This window comes from Astyanax mexicanus, chromosome 19, assembly GCF_023375975.1.
Source record: "Astyanax mexicanus isolate ESR-SI-001 chromosome 19, AstMex3_surface, whole genome shotgun sequence".
NCBI classification, from domain to species: domain Eukaryota; kingdom Metazoa; phylum Chordata; class Actinopteri; order Characiformes; family Acestrorhamphidae; genus Astyanax; species Astyanax mexicanus.
The window spans coordinates 15,325,019-15,348,588 of NC_064426.1; the positions used below are offsets into that span (position 1 = coordinate 15,325,019).

Sequence of the window (23,570 nt, forward strand, 5' to 3'; positions counted from 1 at the left end):
TGGTTGGTTGTTGGGGTTTTATTGCCACTCCAGCACAAATTAGGCTATTTGTGGCATACACTTGGTTTTAAAAGCGTAGATATAAATGCACAGTTGATTCAAACATTACATAGGCCTCTACATGTGTGTCATATGAGATGTTTAAGATTAAGAGCCGATAAAAACTTTAAAATCTTCCCTGGTGGGTGTTTCCCAAAAAGGTCCTTTATGTTCTGTTCTTGATAGTACAATTTTCTTATATGGTTATGGGCTGGACAGTCGATGAGGATGTGTTTTATAGTTAGTGGGGTGTTACACGATTGACAAGATGGTATTTCAGTGTTTGTTAAAAGGTGTCCATGTGTTATTTTTGAGTGGCCTATACGGCATCTTGTGTAAACTGTTTGATCTGATCTTGAGTTGTGTTTGAAGGTTGTCCGTCTTAACAGAGGTTGAATTTCATGTAGTTTATTGTTGTGCTCTTGGTCCCACTCTTCTTGCCATTTAGATTTAATGAAGGAGTTTATTATGTAAAAGGTGTCCAGAGGTGGGGTGGAGAACTTAGTGATCTCTTTTGTAGATGCCTTCTTGGCGGGGTCATCTGCCATATCGTTTCCTGTAAATCCACAGTGGCCTGGGATCCAGCAAAAGGCTATCCGGTATCTTTGTTTATGCAGGGAGCTGACTTTCGCAAGCACTTCAGAAATGATGGGATGGTCTGTTTTTAATCCAAAAGAGTCCAAAGCTTGAAGGCAAGATTTTGAGTCTGAGCAGATTAGGTAGTTGGGGTGTGTGCAGTTTTTGATGTATTTCAATGTACGCAGCAGTGCATATGCTTCAGCTGTGAATATGGTAATATGGCTTGATAGGCGAATGCTTCTGTAAAAGTTTGAGGTTGAAAATGCTGCTGCTACATGAGTTTCCGTTTTTGATCCATCAGTGTAAATAGTCTTGTGGGTAGGGTACATGTTTTGAATGTCAAAGAATTGAGTTTTATAATCATTTGGGTGGGTGTTTGATTTCTGGTGTCCGGTTAGTTTTAATATGACTGTTGGTTGGATAATTTCCCAAGGGGCTATTGGATTGTGTACTTTTTTCAAAGTTGTCATGTCAATGGCCAGCTTTTCCAGTTCTGGCTGGATTCGAAGTCCTAACGGCCTGATCACGTTTGGTTTTCTTTCGTACAGGTCTGAGAGATTGTTGTTGAAGACGGAGGAATGTGCTGGGTTTCGATCATATCCTTGAAGTTTTATAGTGTATTGAAGTGCCAGTTGTCTTCTGAGATGGGGTGGAGGCTCGTCTGACTCTACGTATAAGCTGTTAACTGGAGATGTTCTGAAGGCCCCCAAGGCTAGGCTCAGGCCTTGGTGAATAACGGTGTTCAGTGAGTTTATATAGAATTTTATAGTTGCTCCATAGATAAAGCTGCCATAGTCCAGTTGTGATTGGATTATTGTCTTGAATAGATGCCTTAGCAATGAGTATTCAGCTCCCCATCTTGTTTTAGCCAGAATTTATATTATATTGAGAGAGTTCTGACATTTCTTTTTTAGTTGCTGAATGTGAGGAATGAAGGAGAGTTTGCTATCCATCACCAGGCCTAGGAACCTGGTTTCCTTCTCTACCTTGATGCATTCTCCATCTAGAAATAGGTTTGGTTCAGGGTGAAGTGACCTTATCTGACAAAAATGGTTACATACCATTTTCTGTTGTCCATTTATGTATGTTGTTAATGGTCTGTTGCAATTTCCTTTCCAGGGTTGGCATATATCTGCTGCTGCTGCAGATACAAAGATCATCTACATACAAGCAGCACTGAATACTCGGGTCTATGGATTGTGTGATGTTGTTAATTTTGATGCTAAAGAGGGTTACTGAAAGAATACTTCCTTGAGGTACACCTAGTTCTTGCACGTGAGGTTCAGAAAAGGTGTCATTTACCTTAACTCTAAAATTTCTGTCCATTAAGAAGTTTTTAATGAAGATAGGCAGGTGCCCACGAAGTCCCATTTGAAACATATCCTTAAGTATACCACATTTCCATGTGGTATCATATGCTTTTTCAAGATCAAAGAAGACCGCCACTACGTGTTTTTTGTTAAGGAAGCCATCTCTGATGTACGTTTCTATCCGGACTAGATGGTCTATTGTGCTTCTTCCTCTTCTAAAGCTGCTTTGAAACTTGTTTAGAATGTTGTTTTTTCCAGGAACCACACAAGTCTGTGATTCACCATCCTTTCCATAGTTTTGCATAAGCAACTTGTCAGGGCTATGGGCCGATAATTGTTTGGGTCCTGGTGGTCCTTTCCGGGTTTGGGGATAGGAATAATATTTGCCTCCTTCCAGGATGTTGGTATTTTGCCTGTTGTCCATATGTCATTTAGGAGCATCGATAGAGCAATATGAGGGAGGTGTTTTAAAAACTGGTAATGAACATTGTCTGGGCCCACTGCAGTATCATGTGAGCTTTTAATGGCAATTGTAAGTTCCTCCATTGTAAAGGGTTGGTTATAAGGTTCGTCATTGTTAGAATGGAATAGAAGTTGTTTGTTTTCATGTAGAGGACGGAGTTGTTGAAATTCTGGGAGACAGTTTGTTGCTGAGGAATTTATTTCAAAGCTTTTTGCTAATTCATCCGCTATTTCTTTTTCAGTGGTTAAAAGGGTGCCATGACGCTTGATATGTTGAATTTGGGAGTGGTTGCCTTTGTTTTGCATATAGCGCATCATATTCCATACAGATCTTGCAGGCGAGTTCATTTTCAGTCCAGTGACAAAGTTCCTCCATGTTTGCTTTTTTTCCCTCATTGACAGTCCTACGGGCTTGAGCTATAGCGATTTTATGTCGGGTGAGATTTTCAGTTGTAGGATTCTTGTTGAATAGCCTCTCAGTCTTTTTACGGGCTTTTATGGCTAATTTGCACTCGTTAAACCAAGGGTTGTGTGGTTTTGGGGTCTTTGGGTTTGATCTTGGGATGGTCCTTTTTGCTATGTCCATAAGAGTGTCCGTGAACCATTTAATGGGATCTGCATTGTTCCCCTTGGATGGGTGATATTCCGTCCAGCAGAGGCTTCCAAACTGGTATCAGTTTGCTTTTTTGAGAAGCCATTTCCGGGTGTTCTGTTGTTTCTGTGTGCTTGACAGGGTTACTATGATTGGAAAGTGGTCACTCCCACAAAGATCATCACATACTTTCCATATACAATCCAGGAGTATCTCCAGAGTGCTAATGGAAAGGTCAATGGCTGAGTAGACTCCGTGTCCCGAGTGAAGGAATGTTTCTGATCCATCATTTAATAAACACAGGTTATTTGCATTTATAAAGTCTTCTATTATATTCCCTCTCAGGTTAGTTCTGCTGCTACCCCATATGGGATTCTGGCCATTGAAGTCTCCCAGAAGTAAGAGAGGAGTGGGTAGTTGGTTAAGGAGGTCATCTAGACTTTTGATGGTGATGTGGCTGTTTGGGGGAATGTAGATTGAACACAGAGTGATGGGTCTGTAGAGGGTTATACGTACTGCCGTTGCTTGAATGGTGGATTGAATTGGGATTTGGCTGTGAATGATATGGTGTCTGATCAGGATAGATGTGCCTCCTGTTGGGCGTTGTGTCTGGGGACCAGGTGTGCTATATATGGTATATCCTTTAAGGTGTATAGGGTTTAAGGGGGAAATCAGAGTTTCCTGAAGACATATTGCTGCCGGATTGAGTGATGAAACCAGTCTTTGTAGTTCAGGGTAGTTTGCCCTAAGGCCTCTGCAGTTCCATTGTATGAGGTTTTCTTCTTTCATTAAGTGGGTAATATTGGTATGTTTTGCTTTATTCTGCCTCTTGGTGATGGTTGTTGAGAGTGTGGTTTTACTGGTTCTCTCATTTCTATGTCTCTTGGGCAGTCTTCTTTGTTTCTATTACTTTCTTGGCTTGTTTTTGATTGAGAGTTAGGTGTACTTTTGGTGTGTGATGCGTCTTTGTTATTTGGAATTGTTTGAGGTTTGTCACCAATTATCCAGGTGATGTTTGTTTGACTTCCACTTTCTGCTGTTGTTTTAGTCACTGCTGCATATGTTTTGGAAAGTCTGAAGTTGGTAGTACTTTCTACCATTTTCCTTGCTTCGGGGTAACTAATCTTTTTGGTGTGTTTGATCTTTTGGATTTCCTTCTCTTTGATCCATACTGGGCAGTCTTTTGAGGTAGCGCTGTGATTTCCTTGACAGTTGATTCATTTTGGCGTTTCTTGGCACCCTGGTCCACGTTCAGGTTCACCACAGTTACAGCAAGTGGCTTGGCTTCTACAGCTCAGCGATCCATGTCCAAATCTTTGGCACTTGTAGCATCTCAGTGGGGAAGGGATGTAAAGTTCTACTGGGACCTGGGTATCCATTGTCTATTTTCTCTGCTGGTTGTGGCTTGTTGAAAGTTAGGACATATGAATTTGTCTTGATAGTCCTGTCTTGCCTTTTAATGATAATTCTCCTAACATCTGTAATTCCTTGGCTGGTCAGTTCAGCTGTGATCTCCGAGTCTTCCATTCCTTCAAGTTCCTTGGTCCGGATTATTCCTTTGCTGCTGTTGAGAGTAGGGTGAGACTGTGTCTTAATCTGAATGCCAGCTAGTTCTGTGGTGCGAAGAAGAGATTCCATTTGCGATTTCTTTGCACATTCAACTAAAAGTTGACCCGATCTCAGCTTTTTGGTGTTTTTCACAGTTCCTGCTATACCAAGTATTCCTTTATGTATTGCAAAAGGGGACAGTCTCGTCAGGGGAGTATCCTGTGTCACAGATTCCAGAAGGATAAAACGTTGCCAGTTATCGTTCAGGATAGAGTAAGTGTCGTTACATCTGTAGGTAATGTCCAAGTCCATCAATTTTCTTTTGTTCGTTGATTTATCCATATTGAAGTAAGAGAGGTTCATCACCTCTACTCCCCACCCACCTTGGAGTCCAACTAGGGGATGCACAGAACCGCGGACCTCCAGCGGATGTGCACCAGGGATATAGTGGTGATATACTCGAACAACGGAGTGGTATCGCTGCTCGATTGACCCTAAACCAGCGCCTTCTGGGGATCACCCAAAGAGGGATGCAACCCAGGGCAAGTCCTGATCAGCCGATTGAATGGAGCGGGCCTCTCCATCCTCCCGTCTATGCGAAGTAGGAGCCAAAGTGCTGTGTTGGTCAGCGGAGGCCGCAGCACACCGCATTCCTCAAACACCAGGATCTCTTCCTCCGCAGACACGGGTCGCACCTCACGGCAAACAAGGCGCCCCATTCGTTCGCCTCTTACGAACAGCAAGGGGGTGCTGGGGACCTATTCTTTCCCGGGTCCTCACGGGGCCAGTGTTGGTATAAGAATTAAACAACTATAAATGATATTCGGTCCTATTTATTATTACATTTTAGCATTAAGAATGTATTCTAATTTTTTTAAACCAATAAAATTGTTTTATAATAGAAAACTATACTAACTCAGATTCTATAACACAGTACCAGTACATTTAGAACACAGATAAAATGTAGGTTTTCATTATTTTTACACTGTAGATTAATACTAAAATCCAAACTGTGAAGAAAATATTTTTATTATTTAATAAACAAAAAGTGAGTGTTAAACAAAGCAAAATATGTTTTAGATTTTAGATTTTTCAAAGTAGATTCTCTTGCTTAGATGACAGCTTTGCACATCCTAACATTTTCTCAGTTAGCTTTATGAGGTTGTGTAATCTTGGAATTTCAGGCTTTCAGTTAACAGCTGTGCTGAAGTTGTCAAGAGTTAATTACATGAATTTTTTGCCTCTTAATGTGTTTGAGAGCATTAGTTGTAAAGTTGTGAAGCGGTAGAGTTAGAGGTATACAGTGAATAGCCCTATTTGAGTAATGTTCTAATTCATATTATGACGAGAACTAAGTCTTAAAAACTCAACTAAGTCAAAAGTGCATATTCAACAACCATAAAAAATATGATGAAACCGGCTCTCATCAGGACTACAGCAGGAAAGGAAGACCAAGACTTGCCTCTGTTGCACAGGGTAAGTTCATCTGAGTTACCAGCCACACTGCAAGTAAACAGCACCCCAGATAGGAGCATCTAATAGCTTCACCTTTTTTTATCTTTTACACTTTTTTAAGTTACTACATGATTCCTTATGTGTTTCTTAATAGTCTGGATGATTTCAGTATTAATTTACAATGCAGGGTGGTGGAATAAATAAATAAATTAATAAATAAATAAAAGACACTGAATAACAAGGTGTGTACTGTATATTACTTGTCATTACTTTCCAGTAGTGATCCTACATTTGTCTTCTATGGGTTTTATATGGAATGTTGATAATATTAAATATTTTTCACAACCTCTGTTTCACTATTTGATAACAAATCCAATCTTTTCTTCAGGACTGTTTTACCATACAATGCCCTGTATGTACTCATCCACCAAGAACGGATATAAAACATTCTGGTAAAACAGTGTCTCAGACATCAGGTAGTGTATTCAGAACCCTCTTTTTGAGAGAGCTTAAAGCAGGGGTGTCCAAACCAAGGCCCGCGGGCCATTCGCGGCCCGTTTTCTTTTTTGGAGCGGCGCGCAAGGTATTTTAGAAATAAAATGAAAGTTGGCCCGCTGTTAAGCAGGTTTTTTATAATGTGAGACTCAAAGTTTGAACGCTAGGTGTCAGAAACGGGCCAAAGAGTCTAAAAACGGCGAGAGTGAAGTTGTAGTGCAGAAAAACGGACCAAAGAGTCTAAAAGTGGAGAGGGTGTGCAGCTGTAGCGCAGAAAAACGGGCCAAAGAGTCTAAAAGCAGAGAGGGTGTGCAGTTGTGGCACAGAAAAACGGGCCAAAGAGTCTAAAAGTGGAGAGGGTCCGCAGCTGTAGCATAGAAAAACGGACCAAAGAGTCTAAAAGCGGAGAGGGTGCGCAGCTGTAGCGCCGAAAAACGGACCAAAGAGTCTAAAACAGAGAGGGTGTGCAGTTGTAGCGCAGAAAAACGAGCCAAAGAGTCTAAAACGGAGAGGGTGCACAGTTGTAGCGCAGAAAAACGAGCCAAAGAGTCTAAAAGTGGCGAGATTGTTCAGTTGTAGCACAGAAAAGGGCAAAAGAGTCTAAAAGTTGCCGTAATTAAGGAGTATAATATTAAGAGACATCATGAAATGAAACATCAATTTGAAAAATCTTAGTTTACACAACACTGTCAAAGATAAATAAAGATAATAAGTCAAGTAAAATGATGTGTAAATAAAAAATAATCAGGAAAATTTATTATTTAAAGTGGTATATTTCATTATTTGTTTTATTACAGAGTCTGTGGCCCGGGACTTTAAATATATTTCTTCTTCTGGTCCCCAACAAAACAAGTTTGGACACCCCTGGCTTTAACAGTTATGTATGGGATGGATTTTCTACCTTGTTTTTCTTGCCGTCCACTTCAAACACAGAGATCACACCTTTTCTGTAAATCTCATCACCTGGCGGATGCTTCCACACACATTTTGCCTATAGACACAAAATGACACATGAACTTCACAGAGCATTATAGAGCATTCACATAAATAACCGACAACAATAGCTGTCCATTAACTTACCTAATGTATGTGGATTAAACTAGAGGCTTTTATGGTTCACGCCATCACTATTTTGATGCTAAGTGCCTAAACTGCCCCTACCATTTCTGTGCATACAGCGACTTCCATAGGCATTGCATTCATTCTGAGGATGCACACGACTGACACATCAAAAACATAGAAAATACAAGTTACCCAAAGCAGCCATGTGTATATAGTCTATTACGATGAGTATGTGGATCATATGAACATAATAGGCCATATTAATATAGAGCTTTGGTGAGTGACCCCTACACCTGCTGTAGTTTATAAGTCAGTCACAATTACTATTTCATATAGTCATATTAATACTACAGGACATTATTAGAATACCTCCAGGTAGGGGGAAAAAAATTAATGTAAGGTTTTTTTAAAACAGTATTTATACAAAATGAATACAACACCGATTTTATGTTTATATTTATCTTGTAATTCCTATATTTGATAATTTCCTATGCATCTGACCTATGGATCTGAAAAAAAAAAGTTTTGTATAATCAAAGAACTGTACTTACATTGAAAATATGGCCCAGTGTAAAATTTGGGTTATCTTAGCCCCAATGCCTACAGTTTCCCCAAGGCCTAATGCAAGTATCTGATAATATTAGCTCTCAGAGCTATTGATAATGCCATTGGTTCCACTTAGTTCAGTCTGCTATCAGTACGCTAACTTGCATATGGAATTAGGAAATTGTTACTGAATTTTTCACGCTATAACTTAAAATCCTTTAATGTTACCAGTCAGGTTGTAAGAATCAGCAAAGCCACTCCGCTAAAGTACAGCGTTATACAGGAGCTTCAGTTTAGTTTTCCAGCGCCAAGGCTAGAGCACTATTAGCATTAGCTGCTAACCACGCTAAGCACTAGCTATTTTGCCATTCAGAGGTGAGTATTATCGGCCTGTAGCATACTTCTAACCCCGACTAGCACTGCTGGAGCAGTATTAGTGTTACCCACTAACTCTTTCACAGTTTACAAAGTATTATCGGACTGTTAAAACAAGCTAACTACATGGGACGTACCGCTAGCTAATCGCTGGCTTACCAAACTCTCAGGATTCCTTTTAGTGTAGCGCTGTCGGGTGGTATTTATATTCCGCTAGCGGTTAGCTGCTAATGCTAATGCTTAATGGAAATCTGGAGACCTAAGCTTACAGTAAATCACCCAAATAAACATTTGTTAGGAGAGAAATCTGTGTAGATTAACATTCAGCAAGCACTTTGTTTTTTTTTACTAGTTTTGTTTACTTAGCTTTTAGTTACCCCCACCACCACCCAGCGGTGAGACCTGCTGATTTAGAAGGAAAACATGGCAACACCCCTCTTCCTTACTATTGTCGCATAATGTGCATTATAATCCAGTGCACCTTATGTAGAAAAATAGGCCAGAAAATAGACGTTCATTGATAGTGCGCCGTATAATACGGAAAATACTAAATGAAGCGCATTAAATGAAATTGGTGAATGAAACCAGAACTGTATTTACAATCCTTGGCATTCCTAAGCTGAGTGGGAGATGGATTTAAGACATTTCATGCATTTTAAGACAAATAAAGGTCTTTTTTGGCTAAATGAATGTGAAACTTTTACACCTCATGTCCTGTAGTGTATTACAGTCTGCTAAAAAGTACTGTGTGGAATAACAAACACCATAAAGCATTATAGAGCACCCTCTATCCTTCATGTAGTGTATTACAGTCTGTCAGAGTGATTGTATAGAGTAAATCACTTTTTCATTGCAGAGCCCTTCAGTTTACTTAAGATTTCAGCTTAATTCCAATTAATTAAATTACAAAAGAAATAACACTACCATGTGTCTCCTGAGGATGGTCTGACTCTTCATGTATTTCAGGCAGAATTCACACATGTAGAGGCGTCCCAGACGGGCATATTCTTCAGGATAGGGCGAGTGGTACCAAGTGTCCAACTCATAGCGTCCGAACACGATAGTCTTAATCATATTACTGCCCTCAGACACCTGACCCTGGAGCCGCAGCTTCTCCTACAGGCCAGACAGGCCAGAGAAAAAAAGAGAGAGGAAGAAAGAAGCTTTACTGACAGACAGTTATACCACCAGCCTGGCTGAGACCGGACTGCAGAGTGAGATACCGGGAGGCTTGAAAATGCAAGAGGTCATGAATGCAAAATTAAAGAATGGCCTTTAGCTTTTAATGCTTCAACAAATAGCTGAATGAAAAAAAAGTTTAAGGTAAAAATGTACGTTATGGTAGGTCTTTTAGTGTTATATAGACCAAATAAAACCAAATAAAATACATACAAGGCCAAATATAGACCAAATACATACAAATAAAATAAACTTAAACCGCTACTGTGGAGCTCTTTTAAAAAAAGATAAAGAATGAGAAAAGGAAAAAAGAGACAGCAAAAAAAGAAAAGGAAATAAAGGCTGAAAAGTCTGAAAGTGAAAAATAATGACAGAGTGAAGGATAGAGAAATATATGAGAGAGACAGATAAAGAAAAGTAAGAGAGTGAGAAAAAGACAAGAAAGTTTATACTGAAGACAAAGGAGTTCAGAATCCAGGTCCATAAGATAACACCTAAGCACTCTGCTCAGGATCGAACGAGGAAGCTTGCCTCATGGGAAACATCGGAAGGGAAGGAAATAAAAAAGAGGGAGAACAGGTGATGAGTTTTCTCTCTTACAAGATCGTCCGAGGCACGTGCCTGAGCTTTCCGAAACAGCTCCAGGTCATAATCGCTGGTGATGTTCTCCAGCAGAGGCTCACGACTCGCACCATGAGCCTGTCTGTGCTCCTGCGGAAAACACACAGAGAGATAAAAACACTGGATTATTTATGTTCGATTTAGAATAATTCATAATAGACACTGGATAATTCAAAATGGATATGAAATTATTCAGTTTACTACACCAAAAGTCCATTTTACACCGGAGTTCTCCTTGAATATGAAGTAGTGGTTAATAAATAATTACAATTGAATTACAATATGTTTTAATTATTTTTAATTTTACTCATTTTAAATTATTTTTAAACTCTAAATTTAGCTAGGCCAACTGTCCCACCCATTCAGCTGCTACTCAGCTGTATATCCCCCATCACTGGTGATGCCAACACCAAGGAGGGTGAAGACTAGCACATGCCCCCTTTGACTGTAAACGCACAGATGCTGCGAGCTGAACGACATCACCCTAGGAGCGATGAGGGAAAAGAGTGCCATCTACCCACCTAGAGAGATAAAGGGCAATTGTGCTCTCTCAGGGCTCCGGCAGCTGATGGCAAGCTGCATGACCAGGGTTCGAACCAGCTATCTCCTGATCAGCCTGACCCAATGTCCGACCTGAACTCGGGCATAGTCGAGGCAAGATTTCCCACCACTTTCCCCGGGCTGGGTTGGGCTCAAGAAGATGGCCTGTGACGTAGGCATCTGTATTTTTTGCTATTTTTTATTAGACTACATTTCTTTTTTTATATTCTATTATATGCCGCATACATTATAAAAAAAATAGTATCCTAGTTTTTATTTTGCTTGTAAATTTTTATTCTAAAATGTAAAAAAAAAAGTGATTAAATATATACCATTGTGTGTACATGTCACTGATTAAATATGCGCTACAACGCGCTGAACTTTAGTTCAGACTCAGCTTCTTATCACTGGTAACGCTTCACAGCGCTGCTTTAAACAGTGCGGACGCTTGAGCGTCCACAGAGCTCAATAGCGGAGCAAAGCGCGCGGCAAAACGAGACGAGTCATTGGATAAATGCTGGGCTTTGTCCCGCCCATCGGACGCTCAGCGTCTCTGGGGGTCTATGGAGCAGTGGGCTGGCCTCGGCCGGCCCTGACGCTCAGCTTCTGCATGATGATTGGATGATCTGTCTGAGGCGGAGTACCTTTTTGATTGACAGCGAAATGAGCGAATCAGCGATCTTTTAGTGTGAAAATCCATTTGATAGTCTTCCTTACGAAGAAAAACAGCAGGGCAGATCAACTGCTCAGATTAATTTGGTGGAAAAGGTGGGAAAAGTAACAGGTCTTTTCAGCTGTTCTGGTATGATAAAGTGAGCTGGCTGACTGGAAGTGCTGTAACAAATAAAATGTACTGATGGCCATTCCTCTTGATGAAACTATCTCAGGACATAAATGAACAGGGGCCAGTAGTAAGTATTGTGTTATTATTAAAAATAATTTAAATAATTTAAATTAATAAAGGGATTATTTAAGGAAATTAAAACTGTCCAAAAAGGAACTAAATTTACCTGCATTATTTCCTTTACCAACTTTAAAGATTTTGTGCAATGTTTTTATACTGATCATTTTATGTTTATTCATGTCTTTTTTATGTAATTGTTCAATGTGAAGAATGGGTACCTTTTTGTTGTGTAGTGAAAACTTGAAAATAATGCTTTTTGTTTACAAAAAAAAAAATCTCAGGGAGAGTAGAATTTACGTATAAATAAAACTACATATGTTAAGATGTAGGCCGAAATTGAGCTTCCCCTCCTTGAAAGACCAGCATCCGCCACTGGAGTTTACAGTGCACAGCCTTATTGCTGTTTTTTGTGCGTTTTTGGACGTAAGCTATATGCTAAATATTCTTCTATTTTTCTTAAATAATAGGTCTATGCTTCTTTAGTGTTGCAATGGTAATTAACATAATTCTGAATGGATTTCGCTCATTCAAACAGCCCGAAAATGTTTTTAAAAAGAAAGTGCATGGGCTTGGGCTGGTTCGGGATGGATATTTTAGGCCCTATCTAAGCTCTACATAACAGTCCATAGTGCATAGTGAAGAATTTATCGTAGACATATTTGAATGGTGAACTGAACAGTGTCAAGCTTAAAATCTGAATAAAAAGTCACTAAAATGCACTATTAAGCTGATTTATGATCAAACAGCTTAATAGTGCATTTTAGTGACTTTTTATTCAGATTTTAAGCTTGACACTGTTCAGTTCACCATTCAAATATGTCTACGATAAATTCTTCACTATGCACTATGGACTGTTTTTTCTGATTTATGATCAAACAGTCAAATAAACCCCCCTTCTGCCACTCTAGAGAACACTGATGTGATATAATAGCGCTCACCACATATTTCTCTTTGTGCTCTTTCAGAGGAGTAGAGTTCCTCTTCCTCCTCATTTCGGTCACCTTCTCCTTGTAGCATAGTTGCCGCTCCGCTGGGGCCTGACAGAAACATCACAAGCAGAAGATAAATAAGATGAGAAAAAGATGATTTACACTTTCATGAGTTCACTTTCACTATAGAGAACACTACAGCTCAATGCTGTGGGGCTTTACATCCCTCTAGCCAGGGTCTGCTTCAGCAAGAAATGCACATAACTGTACAGGATTCTGGTCCTCTAAACCTGGAATTGCTGAACCCTGCATTTACACTGCTCTGTCGTGTCAAGGCACAGCAATGTATCCCATTAATTTTCAAGGTGAAGTGACGGCTCTGTTAGATGCAGCTGTTTGGTGCGTCATGGTCAGATGCGTCGAATCCAGGGGAAACTGTGCGATAAAAAGTCGAGCCAAGGTGCACTTTATGCAAATTAATCCATTCAACATGATGCATATATCCAATCAGAGAGCAGGTGTTGCCTGATACGTGTCCTTAGTGCAGTGTATGAAAACATTTTAGTTCCGCTTTCAAGCGTTTCAGAGAAGCTAATGGAAGAAAAGCTAATCACTGCAGTTTTAGGCCTCCCTGTCCTTTATGATCAATTCCTGCTGATTTACAGGGACTCTTATTATAGTAATACAGTGTGGAGAAAGGTTGCCTAGATTGTTGGGGTCTCTAGTATGGGTGTGACGAGATCTCGTGGCATGAGATCTCGTGAGATTAAAACGGACGATATTTCTCGTCAGGCTTAAACCTGTCTCTCGGGGCAAAAAAAACAGTTAAGTGTGGACTTTTTAAGAGGGATCTGGCAACCCAGTAGCAATAGCGTAGAGCAGGGGTCACCAACATGGTGCCCGCGGGCACCAGGTAGCCCGCAAGGACCTTATGAGTAGCCCGCAGGCCTGGTCTAAAAATAGCATTTTTGTTGCTATTCTTTTTTTTTTAAATCACAGTTGCATTGATGTAATTTTAGATTATATTACATTAATATTAGCTTAGAGATAGCCTATAGTTTATATATTATTATACAATATAATGTAATATAATATGTAATATTATATTAAAATATAATATAAAATGTAAACACTTGCAGAGATTTATAATAATAGTGTTGCCTATTGATATCTGTGTCTTCACATAGATGAATGTCATTAATTATTAATAATAACATATAATTAAAGGTAAATTGAGAAAATTTGTAATTTCACGAGTGTGTATCAAACTGGTAGCCCTTCGCATTAATTGGTACCCAAGAAGTAGCTCTCAGGTTCAAAAAGGTTGGTGACCCCTGGCGTAGAGTATGATGGCTGAGCAGTGAGAGCAGCTCTCAGCAGAAGAGGAAAATTTGAGGTGCTTCTGCTACTTTTAAGTTGTATGTCCGGCTGCATTTTGGCTCCAGTGGAAACAATAAACGGTAACAGAGTGACCAACAAGACACAAACCATATGTAAATACTGTAAGTAAATCCTACACGTGACTGTTTCATAGGCAGGTGTACTAATCCCTTAGCTCTGTACTGTATTTAAAAAAATGTTCTGTCTCTGTTTGCACTTCAAGAATAGTCTTAATATGACTGGTTATGGTTATGCATAGTTAAATTACAAGAGATTTAGGAGAAAAAAAACACAAACCATAGGCTTAATACGACTGGTTGTGGTTTGCACTTATTGTTTGCACTATATAAGACCTAGAAAAGTTTTATTTTAATTTTTTATTCTTATTTTTATTTCTTATAGAATCAATGTGTGAGAGAAACCAGTCTGTTAAGTTTGCGTTATATGATTTTGTCAAATAAAACTCTAGTTTTCAATCCATTTTTCATTTTTGATGTTTTCTTTAAAATTTTATTTTTAAATCTCGTCTCGTTCTCGTGAACCCAATATCGTGTCTCGTCTCGTCTCGTGATATTAGTGTCCGTCACACCCCTAGTCTCTAGTGGGTAAAAATATTTATATTTAATTTAATTGGGAAAGTTTGCTTTTGTTAGCCTATATAATGCTCATTAGACAGTGTAATGAAGCTCAATCAAACATTTATATTTATAAGTATACATTTATATTTATTAGTTTTTAGTAAGTAAGCTTGTACAAAACTATTTCCCATTTAAACAATTGAATTGGATGACACAGGGGAACGCCTTTGTAAGCAGTGTAAATGCAGCTTAAGGCACATTTACACTTTAATGGATTAGTAAATGGATTAATCAGGTACCTGATGACGTGTGGAATGTCGATTATCATCCTGGCTGTGGGTCAGCGTCCTCTCTTCAACGTGCTTATCCCGAGTGCTGGACTTCACCTGGGGAAAAAAGCAGCAGCACCAAAGGTAGACCAGATCAGTGAGGTATAACTGCAGAATTCAAACCATAAAAGGAACAGTCTGGGTGCAACTGCCAATACCTTGCACTCATCTGATGATAGGTTATGGTACAGTGGACACCCAGATATGGAAAAGTGCCTCTCATGCTTCCCCGTCAGATGTCCTAAAAAACAAGAACAGAAAAAATGTTAAATCCCATAGACTGTGTATAGCTGGACAGAGCATCATCTCTTAAAAGTGAAGCCACCACAGGTCGGGCGCCCCCTGCTGTTCGGTTGCATAGGTTTCAATGGCAAAACAGACAACTTTCAATCACGTTTTTTTCCAATATATTGTAGTTCTACCTACTTTATTTAAATGTAACAGCTAGTGTAACCTCTGCTTATATTGTCAAATTTTTTATATCCCCACAGAATTCGTTTTTAAAAACGTTATTCAGCTCTATTCAAAAAAGGTGTGGTTATTGAAAAACGGCTGGTTATGGGCGGGACCGTCAGCTCCGACCGTCAGCTCCGCTCTGCAGCCTGTGACTTCGAGGCAGCCCTCAGGAGCGGGGTTATTTAAATGAGTAGGCGGTCTCTCCACAGTCTTTCTCCCTCCTCTGGTCTGGCGGAAGATTTTGGCTTCATTTTCACTGAATTAATGGGAACGGAGACACGACGTCCATCTTTTTTACAGTCTCTGTTAAATCCCTTACGTTATTTATTTTTTTAAACACATACTTTTTTTAATGACAGAATACTAAATAAATAAGCAACAATACACGAGAGGGAGTGTGGCCTTGTGCCTACGACTGCAGTGACAATAGCACATGTTATAGCACAAACCTCAAATGCATTATTGTGATTATACCATAGTCCCATTATCGCTGTTTATTGAAAGATTTTGAGTTAAAGAGTACAAGAAAATACGATCTGTTGGGTTATAAAACTCCGCCAGTTAAAATGGTTCCACTGCTGATCTGTTTGTAGCTGAGCTGTTTGGCTTGTAAGCGCTGCATTGTTGCTAGGTTACCTGTATGTGGCGGAGTAATACATGGAGAGGTGATCACCGGGTGATAATGACACTCAAAGAACACCATTGATCCAATCATACTGCAGGGTCGGAACTAACTGTGGTATAATAAACAATAGACACTGAATAATTTACAGTAGAACAATAAAAAAATTATAGTGACTTAAGAATAATTTATGCATGAAGGTCATTACCTTCACATGTACCTTACCATTACTTAGCTTTACTTTACTCTTGATTCACATTTCTCTCATATCATCAGGTTTATGGGGGAATACAGGGGGAGAAAGCCTCATGGGAGAGAATTAGGCACCCCAAGCTCATAGCAAAGGCTCAATAACTTGGTGAAAATAAGCTGCAGAGGCTTTATAGATACAGTACTTCCACATCAAGGATTCTCATCGACATGGAAGTGACTGTGACATTATAAGAACTATACTATGATATATAAACGGCTGGAGTGTATAATACAGTGTAGAACAGTTGTTTACCCAGAGAGTTGCAGCCAGGGGTCGGGCATTTCATGTTGAAGTTGTAACTCTCGTGGAAGCGCCGGCGTTTGGGCCGGTGGGCCAGGCTGGACTCTCTGAGCGAGAGCTCCTTTGCCAGGCTCTCATCATGAGACACATTAGGGCTGGACACGTCGATATCAGACTCAGAAGAGTGGGCGTTTCCTGTGGGGGTCCGGGGTGGAGATTCATCCTGATCTGTCGCCTGCTTCACATCTGTGTGAACAATGTGAAGAATGCAGAATATGTGCAGATCATTTTAAGTAACTTAACAGCAAATTTAGCAAACCACAGTAAAGAAAGTGACAGAATCATGGATGCATGATAGATGTTAAAAATAACACAGAAAATAAACACTGGCTGTTTATACATATATTATATTTTTGAAATGATCTCAAATTCTGTGAATCAATAGGCTCACAGTGTGAATAATGTGAACAGTGGTTTTAATCAGTTTTGCCATATGTTTTGTGATACTAGATTGATTCTCAAAAACACAGTATTGATTATTTTTAACACTTCATGTATTTCTAAAATAAAATGTTATCATTATAAAGTTATTTATTTTTTTATTTACATTTACTTTAATTTAAATAGTTCAAATAGTGAATTTAATGGTTTTTTTTTTTTTCCAAAATTGTCCCCATTTTCTCCCCCAATTTAGCACAGCCAATCACCCAACCCACTCATTAGGGTTCCCCCGATCACTAGTAATGCCCCAACACACCAGGAGGGTGAAGACTAACACATGCTTCCTCCGATACAGCATGATGCAGCATTGCTAAATAGCATCACAGCGCGCTCAGAGGAAAGCGCAGCGACTCGGTTCTGATACATCAGCTCACAGACGCCCTGTGCTGCGGACATCACCCTAGGAGTGATGTGGGGAGAGAGCGCCATCTACCCACCCGGAGGGAGCAGGGCCAATTTTGCTCCCTCTGAGCACAGGAAGCTTGATGGCAAAGCTGCATAATGCATGAGTAGGGGTTCGAACCTGCAACCTCCCGCTCATAGTGGCAGCGCTTTAGACCGCTGGACCACTCGGCGCCCCTGAATCTCATGTATTATACAGATTCCTTACACACACAGAGTGATCTCGTTATGATACTAGACAAATCTCATCTCACAAAGATTATTAAATAAGATATTACATAAGAACAATATACAGAAATGTTGGCTCACTTCAAAGTATGCATAGTATAAGCAGTCAATACTTGGTCAGGGTTCCTTTTGCATGAATTACTGCATCAATGTGGTGCGGCATGGAGGCAAACAGCCCCTGGCACAGCTGAGATGTTATGGGCTACGTTCACATTACCAGGCTGAAGTGACTCAAATCAGATTTTATGATTAATGTATTTATGGCTGTGTGAACACGCCAAATCACTTTCATATGTGGTCCTACATCAGAGTTGTCTCCGATCCATGGGCATGAGAGATAAATGTGAACGGTCAAATCGCAATTCATGCATATTTTTGCTCTCTTTTCCGCATGCGCTATGTGCTTCTCTCTCGTACCTATACATCTCTTGGTGCAGCTGTGCAGCTCTAGCTGCAAACACAGCAAAAGCAAACCGCTTGACCTTTTTTCCTTCTGCTCAATTCTCCATTAATATGCATGCATCTTAATACACTTAAAACAGCTAATTACTGCCTTTTGGACAACTGTCATGTCATGACATGATTCACTGATTGCAGTGTGAGACCATGCATTTACAATAATGACCTTTTTTATACAATATTTAGATTTTCTGAGATACAGACTTTTGGGTTGTCGCCTCCTACCCCCATGGTGATCTGCCTCTGAGCCGCTCCGCTGTCGAGTTGTATGGCCTTTTTTGAGTGGGACTGGCTCCCCCTGCTGTTGACTACGGGTCACTCTCCGGGTGGAAAAGCTCATCACCTCTTCTGAGACCAGAGGAGAGAGGTTCCCAACAGGGCTGGAATCTAAACACAGAGCCTTTGTGATAGTTCGGCAACAAATTACAAATTTACACACCCTTCATCCCCTTCATTATAATCAATCAGGCAGGTGAACATTAATCAGGGACTAACTGTGGCTTTCTTAGATTTTATAGTGGGGATAAAAGGCTCAGCTAAATATTACATTCATCTTTTTATATTTGTATTTTTTTATGCCAAACTATCTCTTTCCTCTCTTCAAACATCAGAGAGCTCAGAACACTGAAGAGCACGGCCTACTCCCCAGCCAGCAGCTAAACAAGAAACACCAGAGATAGGCCCTGGCTGAAAAGGTCTGTGAATTTAAAAGCAGTCATCGAGACACGTGGCAACGTTTAAGAACACCTCTGTGTTACTAAACGGATCTAAAAAATCCAGAACAGGAGAAAGTTACACAGTATCACACCCTTTCTCCAGAGTTCACACTTAACATTTCATTATAAAGTCAAAAAACACGGAGCTGATGTGGTTACCTGTCTCCTTCAATATAAATGTAATCTTTAACCTACTTTAAAAATGTCTGATATACTGATATATACAGGAGGAAATACTGATATGAAAGTATTTCCCCCAGAAGCTGCAGGAGATACAGAGTACAGATGTTACCTTGGGAGTTCTGGCTGAGTCGGAGTGAGGAGCGAGTGAGACGAGTGTTTTTGTTCGCATGAGCATCACTCTCCGAGCTGTCTGTGTGATCAGCCGAGAAATCAGAGTCCTCCGTACCATCAGAGCTACTGCACGCATTCCTCTAAACACAAGAGACACAAAAGAAACACAGCTTAAAATAATTTTAATATCTGTTCAAATTCCAAAGTGAAATCGAATCAGAGCTTTAGTGTGGTGCTGCTCACTGCTGATGTCTTAACAGCACATCACTGTGCAAAACAGCAGCAATAACTCCAAAACCAACCTCAACCTAAACACACAAACCAGCAGCAATAACTCCAAAACCAACCTCAACCTAAACACACAAACCAGCAGCAATAACTCCAAAACCAACCTCAACCTAAACACACAAACCAGCAGCAATAACTCCAAAACCAAAACAAACCTAAACACACAAACCAGCAGCAATAACTCCAAAACCAACCTCAACCTAAACACACAAACCAGCAGCAATAACTCCAAAACCAAAACAAACCTAAACACACAAACCAGCAGCAATAACTCCAAAACCAACCTCAACCTAAACACACAAAACATCAGCAATAACTCCAAAACCAACACAAACATAAACACACAAACCAGCAGCAATAACTCCAAAACCAACACAAACATAAACACACAAAACAGCAGCAATAACTCCAAAACCAACACAAACCTAAACACACAAACCAGCAGCAATAACTCCAAAACCAACACAAACCTAAACACACAAACCAACAGCAATAACTCCAAAACCAACACAAACCTAAACACACAAACCAGCAGCAATAACTCCAAAACCAACCTCAACCTAAACACACAAACCAGCAGCAATAACTACAAAACCAACACAAACATAAACACACAAACCAACAGCAATAACTCCAAAACCAAAACAAACCTAAACACACAAACCAACAGCAATAACTCCAAAACCAACCTCAACCTAAACACACAAACCAGCAGCAATAACTCCAAAACCAACCTCAACCTAAACACACAAACCAGCAGCAATAACTCCAAAACCAACCTCAACCTAAACACACAAACCAGCAGCAATAACTCCAAAACCAACCTCAACCTAAACACACAAACCAGCAGCAATAACTCCAAAACCAACCTCAACCTAAACACACAAACCAGCAGCAATAACTCCAAAACCAACCTCAACCTAAACACACAAACCAACAGCAATAACTCCAAAACCAACCTCAACCTAAACACACAAACCAGCAGCAATAACTCCAAAACCAACCTCAACCTAAACACACAAACCAGCAGCAATAACTCCAAAACCAACCTCAACCTAAACACACAAACCAGCAGCAATAACTCCAAAACCAACCTCAACCTAAACACACAAACCAGCAGCAATAACTCCAAAACCAACACAAACCTAAACACACAAACCAACAGCAATAACTCCAAAACCAAAACAAACCTAAACACACAAACCAACAGCAATAACTCCAAAACCAACCTCAACCTAAACACACAAACCAACAGCAATAACTCCAAAACCAACACAAACCTAAACACACAAAACATCAGCAATAACTCCAAAACCAACCTCAGCCTAAACACACAAACCAGCAGCAATAACTCCAAAACCAACCTCAACCTAAACACACAAACCAGCAGCAATAACTCCAAAACCAACCTCAACCTAAACACACAAACCAGCAGCAATAACTCCAAAACCAAAACAAACCTAAACACACAAAACATCAGCAATAACTCCAAAACCAACCTCAACCTAAACACACAAACCAACAGCAATAACTCCAAAACCAACCTCAACCTAAACACACAAACCAGCAGCAATAACTCCAAAACCAACCTCAACCTAAACACACAAACCAACAGCAATAACTCCAAAACCAACACAAACCTAAACACACAAACCAACAGCAATAACTCCAAAACCAACCTCAACCTAAACACACAAACCAGCAGCAATAACTCCAAAACCAACCTCAACCTAAACACACAAAACATCAGCAATAACTCCAAAACCAACCTCAACCTAAACACACAAACCAGCAGCAATAACTCCAAAACCAACCTCAACCTAAACACACAAACCAACAGCAATAACTCCAAAACCAACACAAACCTAAACACACAAAACATCAGCAATAACTCCAAAACCAACCTCAACCTAAACACACAAACCAACAGCAATAACTCCAAAACCAACCTCAACCTAAACACACAAACCAACAGCAATAACTCCAAAACCAACCTCAACCTAAACACACAAACCAGCAGCAATAACTCCAAAACCAACCTCAACCTAAACACACAAAACATCAGCAATAACTCCAAAACCAACCTCAACCTAAACACACAAACCAGCAGCAATAACTCCAAAACCAACCTCAACCTAAACACACAAACCAGCAGGAATAACTCCAAAACCAACCTCAACCTAAACACACAAAACATCAGCAATAACTCCAAAACCAACCTCAACCTAAACACACAAACCAGCAGCAATAACTCCAAAACCAACCTCAACCTAAACACACAAACCAGCAGCAATAACTCCAAAACCAACCTCAACCTAAACACACAAACCAGCAGCAATAACTCCAAAACCAAAACAAACCTAAACACACAAACCAACAGCAATAACTCCAAAACCAAAACAAACCTAAACACACAAACCAGCAGCAATAACTCCAAAACCAACCTCAACCTAAACACACAAACCAGCAGCAATAACTCCAAAACCAACCTCAACCTAAACACACAAACCAACAGCAATAACTCCAAAACCAACACAAACCTAAACACACAAACCAGCAGCAATAACTCCAAAACCAACCTCAACCTAAACACACAAACCAACAGCAATAACTCCAAAACCAACACAAACCTAAACACACAAACCAGCAGCAATAACTCCAAAACCAACCTCAACCTAAACACACAAACCAGCAGCAATAACTCCAAAACCAACCTCAACCTAAACACACAAACCAACAGCAATAACTCCAAAACCAACCTCAACCTAAACACACAAACCAACAGCAATAACTCCAAAACCAACACAAACCTAAACACACAAAACATCAGCAATAACTCCAAAACCAACCTCAGCCTAAACACACAAACCAGCAGCAATAACTCCAAAACCAACCTCAACCTAAACACACAAACCAGCAGCAATAACTCCAAAACCAACCTCAACCTAAACACACAAACCAACAGCAATAACTCCAAAACCAACCTCAACCTAAACACACAAACCAACAGCAATAACTCCAAAACCAACACAAACCTAAACACACAAACCAACAGCAATAACTCCAAAACCAACCTCAACCTAAACACACAAACCAGCAGCAATAACTCCAAAACCAACCTCAACCTAAACACACAAACCAACAGCAATAACTCCAAAACCAACACAAACCTAAACACACAAACCAACAGCAATAACTCCAAAACCAACCTCAACCTAAACACACAAACCAGCAGCAATAACTCCAAAACCAACCTCAACCTAAACACACAAAACATCAGCAATAACTCCAAAACCAACCTCAACCTAAACACACAAACCAGCAGCAATAACTCCAAAACCAACCTCAACCTAAACACACAAACCAACAGCAATAACTCCAAAACCAACACAAACCTAAACACACAAAACATCAGCAATAACTCCAAAACCAACCTCAACCTAAACACACAAACCAACAGCAATAACTCCAAAACCAACCTCAACCTAAACACACAAACCAACAGCAATAACTCCAAAACCAACCTCAACCTAAACACACAAACCAGCAGCAATAACTCCAAAACCAACCTCAACCTAAACACACAAAACATCAGCAATAACTCCAAAACCAACCTCAACCTAAACACACAAACCAGCAGCAATAACTCCAAAACCAACCTCAACCTAAACACACAAACCAGCAGGAATAACTCCAAAACCAACCTCAACCTAAACACACAAAACATCAGCAATAACTCCAAAACCAACCTCAACCTAAACACACAAACCAGCAGCAATAACTCCAAAACCAACCTCAACCTAAACACACAAACCAGCAGCAATAACTCCAAAACCAACCTCAACCTAAACACACAAACCAGCAGCAATAACTCCAAAACCAAAACAAACCTAAACACACAAACCAACAGCAATAACTCCAAAACCAAAACAAACCTAAACACACAAACCAGCAGCAATAACTCCAAAACCAACCTCAACCTAAACACACAAACCAGCAGCAATAACTCCAAAACCAACCTCAACCTAAACACACAAACCAGCAGCAATAACTCCAAAACCAACCTCAACCTAAACACACAAACCAACAGCAATAACTCCAAAACCAACCTCAACCTAAACACACAAACCAACAGCAATAACTCCAAAACCAACACAAACCTAAACACACAAACCAACAGCAATAACT

At 39.9% G+C, this 23,570-nt stretch overlaps 1 protein-coding gene across 4 annotated transcripts in view; it reads right to left on the reverse strand.

Moving 5' to 3' along the window:
• kat7a (K(lysine) acetyltransferase 7a) overlaps positions 1 to 23,570 on the reverse strand; it is a 41,996-nt gene that overhangs the window by 12,599 nt on the left and 5,827 nt on the right. The window contains exons 2-10 of one of the 4 annotated variants that reach the window (XM_022686376.2): positions 19,093 to 19,234; positions 18,310 to 18,471; positions 16,507 to 16,740; positions 15,082 to 15,164; positions 14,894 to 14,980; positions 12,646 to 12,744; positions 10,243 to 10,353; positions 9,388 to 9,579; positions 7,382 to 7,471 (exon numbers count right to left, since the gene is read on the reverse strand). In XM_022686376.2, coding sequence (XP_022542097.2) covers positions 7,382 to 7,471; positions 9,388 to 9,579; positions 10,243 to 10,353; positions 12,646 to 12,744; positions 14,894 to 14,980; positions 15,082 to 15,164; positions 16,507 to 16,740; positions 18,310 to 18,471; positions 19,093 to 19,234 — 1,200 coding nt within the window. Of the gene's footprint in view, positions 1 to 7,381; positions 7,472 to 9,387; positions 9,580 to 10,242; positions 10,354 to 12,645; positions 12,745 to 14,893; positions 14,981 to 15,081; positions 15,165 to 16,506; positions 16,741 to 18,288; positions 18,472 to 19,092; positions 19,235 to 23,570 lie in introns of all 4 variants that reach the window. The other 3 variants (XM_022686377.2, XM_022686375.2, XM_049467601.1) reach the window with 3 other exon arrangements.